Genomic DNA, 10605 nt, shown 5'->3' on the forward strand with positions numbered 1-10605 from the left:
TGTAGACCAGGCTGGCCTCGAACTCAGAAATCTGCCTGCCTCTGCCTCCCGAGTGCTGGGATTAAAGGCATGCACCACCACACCCGGCTTATTTATGTCCTTTTTAATGTCCTCTATCATCATCATGAGAAGTGATTTTAAATCCAAATCTTGCTTTTCCAGTGAGATGGTGTATCCAGGACTTGCTATGGTGGGAGAATTGGGTTCTGATGATGCCAAGTAACCTTGGTTTCTGTTGCTTATGTTCTTATGCTTACCTCCTGCCATCTGATTATCTCTAGTGCTATATGCCCTCATTATATTTGACTAGACCCTGTCCTTCCTGTGATCCTGGTTGTGTCAGAACTCCTCAGAGTTCAGCAGTTTCTGTGATCCCCTGAGATCCTGGTGTATTCAAGCTCCAGGGATCCTGTGATCCTGTGATTTTGTGATCCTGGGCGTGTTAGAGCACCTGGGAATGGCGCTTCCTCTTGGTGTTGTGGAACTGGCTTCAGAGTTTGTGCCCAAGTTCTGCTCAGGGTAGTTGCCCTTATTCTATATTTGAGAGTACCAGATAATTGGTTCTGGGATCCATATCCCTCCTAAGAAAACATGAAGTCTTATCATTCTGGTTTCATGAAAAAAAGAAAATTAAGGGAAAGGCTAGGAGAAAAGCCTGGTCAGCTTTATTTTATGGATAATGAGCATCAGAACAAAATGAATTCTTAGGTTGGCTTAAGAATGAAACTAACACTGAGAGGTGGTGGCATATGGTTTTAATCCCAGCACTTGGGAGACAGATCTTTAAGTTCAAGGCCAACCTGGTCTATATAGTAGGTTCCAGGATCGACAGGACTACACAGAGAAAAAAAAAAACCTGTTTTGAAAAAACAAAAAACAAAGAATGAAAAGGAAGCAATGATAAGGCTGGTGATTAAAAACCACATAAAAATCAATACATCTGGGGGGAGCAACAGTGTCAACTGACCAGACCCCCAGAGCTCCCACAGACTGGACCACTAACCAAAGATTACACATGGAGCAACCTGTGGCTCTGGCTCCATATGTGACAGAGGATGGCCTTGTTGGATATCAATGGGAGGAGCAGCCCTTGGGCCTGAGGGTGTTTCCTAGTGTAGGGGAATGCCAGGGCAAGAAGGCAGGAGTGGATGGGTGGGTGGGGGAGCACCCTCAAAGAGGCAGAGGGAGGGCGGATGGAGTACAGAGTTTCTCAAGTGGAGACGTGGAAAGGGAAAAACAATTGAAATGTAAAAAAGAGAATATCCAATTAAGACCCCCCCCCAAAAAAAAAAACAGAGAAAAAAATCAAGAATTTCTGGTTCTCCTACCTTCAACCTCTCATGTGCTGAGATTATAGGTGTAGACTAGCACTCATAGTTTGAAAGAAGTTTTAATGAAATATTTTACCATTGGAATTGTAGGATGTAGTGGTTCAGGTCACCATAGTTCCATAGAAATTGAAGATGTGGTCTAGCAGGATCCTCCTCTGCCTCACAGAGCAGACAGGTGCACAGCGATGAAGGTCTGTAGCACAGATGCTCTCCTCAGACTTAGTTTGGGCCTGTCAATCAACCTTCTGTAGAGACAGTCCCATCTCAGATAGGCAGAGGCAGTTGAGTACAGACCCCATCTGTTGGCATTCAACTTATAAGGCATGTAGAATATGCTTTGTGAAAACCAGAAGCTCTGTTTCATCTGTCTTCCAAGGCTCTGTTTCATGACTGGATTTAATGGGTTGGTAAAATGTGCCCAGTTGATGAGCCTGTGAGACGCTGTAGCTGATGAGGTCTGAGATCTATACCAATCTATGGAGGTGTGTGTGAGTGTGTGTGTCTCTATGTGTGTGTATGCATATACACAATACATGTATATTACATATGTACATATGTATTATGGGTGTGTCTTACCTGATTATATGTCTACATACCAGGTGTGTGCCTGGTTCTTATAGAGGCCAAAAGAGGATGTCAGATCCCTTAAGACTGGAATTATAGGTGGTTGTGAGGCACCATGTGGGTGCTGAGAATCCAACCAGGATATTCAGGAGGAATGGCCAGTGCTCTTAGCCACTGAACTTTCTCTCCAGGCCTAGAGATACAAATTTAGAGAGCAACTTGATACTGTGTCCATATACTAAAATAATAATAGTGTGTTCATTCCTGGTCTAGCTTCTTTTACAAGTCCAAAAGAAGGCAATCCTATTGTGTCCATGACTACCTATGCATTAGTCACCAACCTGAACTTACTTCACAGAAATTAATTCACCAATGTAAAATGCTAATACAAATTGAAAATGAATTTATCCATGGTAGTTTTTGTAAAGTTCCATGTAACGGTGAATTAATTAGTTTGCTTTGGCTCCTGGCAGGTCTCATGTATGCTGTACCTGCCCAAGGGCTCTGGATTCACTAATGATACACACACACACACACACACACACACACACACACACATACAGCAGCTAATTTTGATATGCCTTGCGTGACTAGCTCGATGGTTGGGCACCCTAAACCTCTCTGCAGCTAGCATACACTCCCTTTCAGTAATCCTGGCTTAACACCTTCTTAATCTCTATTTTATCTTTGCTGCCCTGTTACCTTCTAGGCAGTCCCCCACAGGGCCACATTCCTGTCCACCTACATTGCTGGATGATTTCTCTCCTGCAGCTCTTAAATCTGATCCCACTGCCTCCGAGTGATGTTGATTCTCCTCTTCTCCTCCCTCTCTCCCTTGGTCCCTTGGCCATACAATCTAAAAGTCCTGCTGTCCATTGGCTATACCGCAATTCTTTATTACTACTGGAAGTACCCAGCGGGGGGTGGGGGGGAGGTAGGCAGGGACACTCAACATCTGGAAGTGTGGCTTTTGGGTGTCAAACCGATTCCTGTCAGTTTTGTTTGTTTGTTGTTGTTTGCCTTCTGCCTACTTCTAGCTTAGCATCCATTGAGCCCCTAGGATCTGGCAAGATCTGAGAGTCCCTGCTTGGGTTGCCTGTGGTTACGATCCATCACACAGGGTCCATGGCCTGTGTGTCCATGATCTGTCCTTCACTCAAGTATTTTAGAATACAGTTCCTCAAATCATGAGAAACTGAGATGAAATGAGACCTGTGTTTAATTTTATTTTTTTTTCATTTCTTTCTTCTTTTATTGCCTATTAGGGGTTTGCTAATGCACTCCGAACTGAACTTTTGGACCATCCAGGTATAACATTGTCTACCATTTGCCCAGGACCTGTGCATTCAAATATTTACAAGAATTATCTTACTAGAGAAGCCATTAAGGTAAACATTTTTAACTTGAAAATAGTTGGGATATTTTACTATTTATCCCACAGCATCAAATGATATAGATGAGTGCTTCTGTCAGAAGTAATTATGAATTAGCCACATAACCACCCTTGTTCTGAGACTTGACAACATTAGCCGGCAATGTTTGGTATCCAGTTTTTATAAGGCTAATGAAATCACTACATTATCAGTGCCAAGTTGGCCACCCTGTCCACTGTTGTACAATAACTCTGTAGCTGATAATAAAGTCCCTTTTTATCTTCTTCTACCTCATCGCCACCAATGGGTGGGGTTTCATTTTTGTGAGATTTTCATATGGCTTTTGAAATGATAACAGTTACTAGGCACTGTGGTAAAGGACATGAGGAGCTTTGATCTTTCAGTTAGCCAGTACCATCTCCACTGGTTCCAGTGATTCCAATGGGGCTTGGTGGAACATTATGGAAGCTTATAATGCCAACTAGCACTTGTAGAAACTTGTAATGAGTGCAAGGCTCCATATTGCATGGGTCCCACTGACTCCTTCTTAACATAAAATTTCTGTTAAAAAAAAAAGGCTTGATAAATCTTCAGCATCCTTTTCCTTTAAACTTTTTAAAGGCCAAATGGCCTTATCCTCAGGAATTTCCCAAGATGGCAACAAGCCGCTGTGTCCAGCTAATACTAGTCTCCATGGCCAATGATCTGGAGGAAGTCTGGATAGCTAATCAGCCTGCCTTGTTTCGGACATATGTGTGGCAGTATGTGCCAATCCGGGACTGGATAATTTCAAGGACGCAATGGAAGAAAAGAATTGAAATATTTAGGATTAACATGGTATGAGTGACTTACTTGTTTTCCAGTAGTAAAATGTTTATCTTGCATGAAAATATGAAGTCTTCAAATGCTTTAGGATAGTTTTTGCTAACATCCAGACCCAGCTCACAATATAAATACCAAAAAAATACATAAGCAGCATCCTATCATTACATGTCACTGACAACTTCCCATAGATCACCACTGGTCTAGGTGTTCCAGAAGTTTCACATGGCAAACAATGTTACTTATAGTCTATACTTACTGACTGAGAAAGTAAGTTTCAGAAAACTTTCTTCTCTGTTCCTTCCCATTCATCTCCTACCCAGCCTTCCATCTTAGCTCAGGAGTCACTTCTTTAAAGGGCTACTTTCCCTCCTTTCTAATTCTCCTGGGGACAGGAGACCCTCAGCCCTTAGCATTTTGTTCCACCTTCAGAACCACCCACCACAGTAAAACAATGCACACACACGCACACACACACACACACACACACACACACACACACACACACACACACACACACACACAGGGCAGTCCTTAGTGTCTTGTCCCTAAATCGCTCTGCCCAACTCAGATGTGAAGGGAACAAGGCTTACTACAACACTGAGTGGGGAATACTACCTGTTTCTGAAAAAAAAAAAAAAAAAAGGTTCATAAATTCACATCACAGCAAATGTAATGAGTTAAGCTTAAAACCTTTCCTTATAGTTATATATAAGAAAGGCCATTTCTGGGTATTGTTTTCATTGCTGAAGTTGTTTCCTCTGTATTCTTTGTGGCAAGAATTTTCTGAGATTTAGTTTTACTTATGTATTTGTATATTTTTATGGGTGTGTATCTGCTACCTGTCTGTGGGTGCCTGTGAAGGCCAGAAAAGTGTCAGGATGCCTGGGAATGGTTGTGAGTCTCCTGATGTAGGTGCTAGGATCCAAACTCTGGTCTTCTGGAAGAACAGCAAATGCTTTTTAACTGTTCAGCTATCTCTCCCCTAAAAACTACAACCACTAAAGACCACTGTTACTATACAGCTGGGTATGGGGGCGCATCCAGTTAATCCCAACACTTGAAGCAGAAGCAGAGACAAATGGATTGCTATGAATTTGAGGCTATCCTGTTCTACAGTGAGTTTCAAGTTCCAGGATAGCCAGGGCTACACAATAAAGAAGCCATGTCTTAAAAACAAACAAGCAAACAACAAACAAACTCAAACCAAGCAAACAGGTGAACAACAACAAAAGCAGATAAATCACTATAAAAGAGGGCCCAACATAGATTCTGTAATCTACCAGTAACTAAGCAGTCTTCTCTAGTTTTTAGATAACTAATTACTTCTATCCTTCTATGTTGTAGTGAAAATGAATTGGGTAAGGGAAAGCCAAGAGAAAACTTTAAGAACATGCTTAAAGACATTAAGATTATAAAACATTTACATGGTATCCTAAAATGTAGAGGTTGAAATACCATGAGGAGGGCCTTTTGCTGTCTACCAGGTTGAAATGCAGACCAGCTTTCTTTGTGTCCAATGACTTAGCATTCTAGTTCTGGGTCTTGGTCACATGAGATGGTTGAGGCAGACTTTGTGGAAAGCTACCTGAGTTTTGAATCAGGAGGATGGTTTAGGAAGTTCAGTGGACATAGAAGCCCTGAGAGGGAATAATCGTGTACAAGAGAGATCAGTACTCTAGGTTAGAGCTGAGATACCTGGGTTCAAATCCCAGGTCCATGGACTACTCACCCATGGCCTTAAGTAGGTCACCCCTCGGATTCAAGTGGCTCAACTACACAATGGGGAGTCAGTTGATAGTAGTAACCAGTCATAGAGCTATTATGGGCATTAAGTAAGAATACAGGGGCAGAGGCACCTCCTAAACACAGCCTGGAGTTTGGTCAGGACTGCTGTCTTTTTATTCTCCATTTCAAGCTGAGTTTGGGAGTAGCAAGGGTAGATGCTTGAGTTGTTTCTCTGTTGTGACTCTTATAAACCATAACACGAAGATGGAAATGCATATTGCTTCTTTATCCTGGTTTCAGTTCCTCTCAGTGTGTACCCTGGAGTGATTTATGCTGGAGATTTCATTCTCCAAAGCTTTGTCTCCATGCTGAACCTCTGTTAAGAAGTAGGGCCTGGAGGAACCACCCTCGAGAGGGATGAATGGATTTCTCACAGGACTCTGGGAGTTCTCGAGCAAGTAAGTTGTCATGAAGCATAGCTACCCAATATGATTGGCTTACTTTTCTATTTCTCTCCAGGATAACTCAGTGGGTGATCATGACAAGAGGCCGAGTAAATGAGGCTCCACAGTCCTGCACTTTTGGCTATCAAATGGGTAAGATGAAAAGCCAATTTTCTTACAACCACAATTTTAGTTGCTAAACATCACGTTACATCATTCCCAGTGTGAAGGGTCTGGAGGCGTTAACACACTGTTCCTATAACCTCGATACCAGTTAACATTTTCAGTGTTTCATGATAAGACAGAGAGAGAAGACATGGCAGAGATGGTCCCTCAAAGGGAAAGAGGGAGCATGCTACTTCCAGGTGCACAGTTTTTCAGAAAGGTTCACATTGTGTAGCCCTGACTGTCCTGGAACTCACTCTGTAAACCAGGCTGACCTCAAACTCAGAAATCCACCTGCCTCTGCCTCCCAAATGCTGGGGTTAAAGGCGTATGCCACCACTGCCCAGCAACTCTTATGTTGTGATAAAGTGAAAGTATTTATCTTATGTATAATGTATATATCAAATAATATGATTTGAATATCATTATGATTTGATTTTGATTATTGAATAATTTGGTATAAGTGATTCTTTTGTCTTTCCCTTTCTTTTTCCTTTTCTTTATTCCTCCTTTTCTTTTCTTTTGTCTTTTGTCTTTTGTCAGAGACCATCCGGTGAGAAAGTGAGCCCTTCACAATCTCCCTAACAGGCCAAACGGCCTCGTGCTAAGATCTGGTTTTCACCCCCTTTCTCCCTATTCCCTTCCTGGCACCTGAGGCTGTAAAAGCTGAATTATAGTCCCCTCTTCCCTATCTCTTCCTGAACTCCCATGACATCCAAGGACATGAGTTAAGCCTGAGCCCAGCCTGACACCCAAGGCTGTCAAGGAGGATCTATGTTCCCAAGATAAGATGCAGAGTGCCCGCTGCCTGGCGCCTGACTTCAGCCCCCATATCAGCAGATGCCCACTTCTTTGTTCTTTGTAAAATTCCCCCTTGACACCTCCCCTATTCCCTGCGATGTATGCTTTAAAATCAAGGCACCTCAGCCTAATAAACGAGACCTTGATAGGTACCATCTTCTTGGTCTCCTATTTCTCTTTTTCTTCCTCCCATTTCCTTCCACGTTTGTGGTCCCTCTCGCACCCACGAATAACTAAATCCCGCGGGATGGGATAAGTGGCACCTGATGTGAGGGTGAGGTCCAGATCGTAATTCCTATCGGTGGAGGTTCCAGAGAAGTTCATCACGACCCCAAGAATTTAGAAGTAGTGAAGGATCCCTTCTGCCACTCACGGAAGAGCGAGAAGTCCTTGGTGAGTTGAGTCATCTCCACTTCAGGTTATGGGAAATAAGCTATGTAAAGAGATAGCCTTCATCAAAGGCTTAATGATGGCTCTCAGGAAAGAGGAGTACGAGTTAAAAAGAAAGATCTGATAGACTTTTTATTTTCATAGACCAGGTATGTCCATGGTTTATTATAGACGAATCAGAGATACATTGTAAAAAATGGTAAAAGGTAGGTAGAGATTTAAATAATAAACTAGCCAACGAGGGTCCCAATGCGGTCCCTATAACTCTTTTCTGTCCCGATGCAGTCCCTGCAAACGTCTTTTCTTATTGAGAAGTAATTATCAGAAGCAGCCACTGTGCCTCCTCTCCCTTCTCTGGCAGAATTCCCAGAAGAAGGAGATAAAGAATTAGAGTCTGAACATGAGAGAGAGAAAATAAGTTTCAGAAAAGCAGTTATCCCCTGTTTGGGATCTTTTAGCAAAAAAGAAAGAAAATGAAAATAAGCTATTTCTCCTAGGGACAGAAGGAAAACAAGAGACATCCTGCTTCCTCTCTGGCTCCTATGGAGATATTCTTAGCTCTGGTTAGGATATCTGGGTCCCTTTGAGACATCAAGTTCTATTCTCTCTCTGTCTATCGTCTGTTTTTTTTTTATTAATATTTTTATTAGGCATTTTCCTCATTTACATTTACAATGCTATCCCAAAAGTCCCCCATACCCTCCCCCCCCACTCCCCTACCCACCCACTCCCACTTTTTGGCCCTGGAGTTCCCCCGTACTAGGGCATATAAAGTTTGCAAGTCCAATGGGCCTCTCTAGTGATGGCCGACTAGGCCATCTTTTGATACATATGGAGCTAGAGTCAAGAGCTCCGGGGTACTGGTTAGTTCATAATGTTGTTCTACCTATAGGGTTGCAGATCCCTTTAGCTCCTTGGGTACTTTCTCTAGCTCCTCTATCGTCTGTTTTTGGTGCACCAAATTGTCCATATGTCTGTCTATTTATGTTTGTTTTTGTTTTGTTGTTTGAATGATTGTTGTTCTGTGTTTCGTGTGAAAAAAAAAATGGTTAAAACTTTATTGTTGCGCTCACCTTGTCCAGCAAGAAAAGACACAACACGGTCGGATTCTTCTCAACAGCTTTCTTTATTTCAGGAACACCTCCATGCTACTGGGGAACTCCCGAAACCCCGGTAGGACTGCCTATATCCACCCCAGCACTGGGGAGAGCTACGTGTCCTCCTGGGATTCATCAGTCTGTCAGCCCCTTTGATATGTAACACCCACTCAGGAGGGGTTGGCGCCAGATTTGGGCTGGCGCCTGCGCAGTGGTGTTGTTTACGGCGCCGGTGTACCAGAGGTCGGCACCATCTTTTGGGCATGCGGCTGCCTACATCTCCCCCTTTTTTGTTTTTGTTTAATAATATGATGCTGGACTAGGTCTGGGCAAGTCTGTCCATTGGCTACGGCTCCTGTCTTAGGTCAATCCTTTCATGTCACAGCCTTACCCGTCCTAGGGTTACCTTATTGCCACTGGGCCCTGTGTCTTAGGTTGGTCTGTGCATAAGGAAAGTTGCCCATCTCTGGATACCGCAGTGCTGTGTGACAGTAACTGCTAAATGACCTAGGGCGAACTCTACAAAAGAGGAACTAAACTTCAGGGGAGACGCCTTCTTTAATCGCCATCAATGGTACACCACTGCCTTATACTGAGTGTGCTCTCGTTTGCCGACACAAAAGACACAACCCAGGAGGACCACTGCTCCCCAGGCCAAAATTCCCGCCCACTCCTTAAACTATGAGAAGGCATTGGTGATCCAGGAGGTGAAGTCCCCCAAGGTGACAGGGTCCAGTCGAGTGCTGTTGAGTTTGGCAATCTGGAGGAGCAGCTTTCTGGACAACTGCTCCNCTTTAGCNGACCAATTTCCTACTCAGATAAGAGGTGAATCTGTTCAAGAGACTGAGANAAATTAGCTTATACAACTTTATACAAGGGGCACCTAATGGGCATAGGTGGCAAACATTTCAAAATCTACTATAGGCACAAAGGTGAGAAATTTCACAACCACAGCAGTATACCCTGCCAACACTCTGCTAACAAACATATCCTTCCGGAACTATTACAATCTATATCTCTGTTGGGGGGAGTAATTTTCATGTCAGCCTCTCTGGTACCCAAATCGGGTGTTCTTGACTTTGTAGAAAAACACAAACAGCTACCCTGGTTCTTGAAATAATGGGATCTGGGCCATACCATTTTCCTGTTAGGACATCTTTCCATTTGACATCCTGTTTAAGGATAGGCGAGGTCATTGCATGCCTATCTGCAGCCGAACGACCATGTTCATCCAGAATTAAAAATTTTAAAGTAAAGAGGGCTAAAGATAATTGTTCTTTGGNTGGCTGGCCATGGGCGATTCCCCCTTTTTGTTTTTGTAAGAGTTCTTTTAAGGTTTGATGTGCTCTTTCCACAATGCCTTGGCCCTGTGGATTGTAGGGAAGGCCAGTAGAGTGACTAACCTGCATTATTTTGCAAAAGGTTTGGAATGATTTTGATGTATATGCGGGGCCACTATCAGTTTTTAACTATCTGGCCTTCCCCAAGCTGCCCAGCCTTCTAGGCAATGGCCAACCACATTGCAGGATTTCTCACCGGACATGGGGGAGGTGAAAATGACACCTGAACAGGTGAAAATTGAGACATGAACATATTTTAATCTTCCAAATGCTGAGACATGAGTAACATCCATTTGCCACAGTTTTAGAGGAAGCAATTCGCGAGGGTTAATACCAACATGAGGGTGGTGAAATTGTACACACTGTGGACATTGTAACACCACATCTCGTGCTGAGGCTTGAGAGATATCAAATTTCTGCAGCAGGAACATGATACAATCGATGAAAATCTTTTGCAAGCTCCAGTGGGGTGGCATGAAAAATAAATTCCATGCGAGTGCTAGCGTCCACTAAGGCATTTCTTTCTGCCATTGGACCTGGTAAGGTAGAGT

The 10605-nt window shown here is 43.2% G+C and overlaps 1 protein-coding gene across 3 annotated transcripts in view; it reads left to right on the forward strand.

Annotated features, from left to right (window-relative positions):
- Window positions 1–7124, forward strand: part of LOC110288935 (dehydrogenase/reductase SDR family member 7-like) — a 21271-nt gene extending 14147 nt beyond the window's left edge. For 2 of the 3 annotated variants that reach the window (XM_021155167.2, XM_021155168.2), the window contains exons 5-8: window positions 3161–3283; window positions 3890–4105; window positions 6338–6414; window positions 6970–7124. In XM_021155167.2, the coding sequence (XP_021010826.1) occupies window positions 3161–3283; window positions 3890–4105; window positions 6338–6379 (381 nt within the window). In that variant the 3' untranslated portion in view covers window positions 6380–6414; window positions 6970–7124. The remainder of the gene's footprint in view (window positions 1–3160; window positions 3284–3889; window positions 4106–6337; window positions 6415–6969) is intronic. The other variant, XM_021155169.2, reaches the window with a different exon arrangement.
- The last annotated feature ends 3481 nt before the right edge of the window (window positions 7125–10605 follow it).

Source organism: Mus caroli, unplaced genomic scaffold (genome assembly GCF_900094665.2).
Source record: "Mus caroli unplaced genomic scaffold, CAROLI_EIJ_v1.1 scaffold_16565_1, whole genome shotgun sequence".
NCBI lineage: Eukaryota > Metazoa > Chordata > Mammalia > Rodentia > Muridae > Mus > Mus caroli.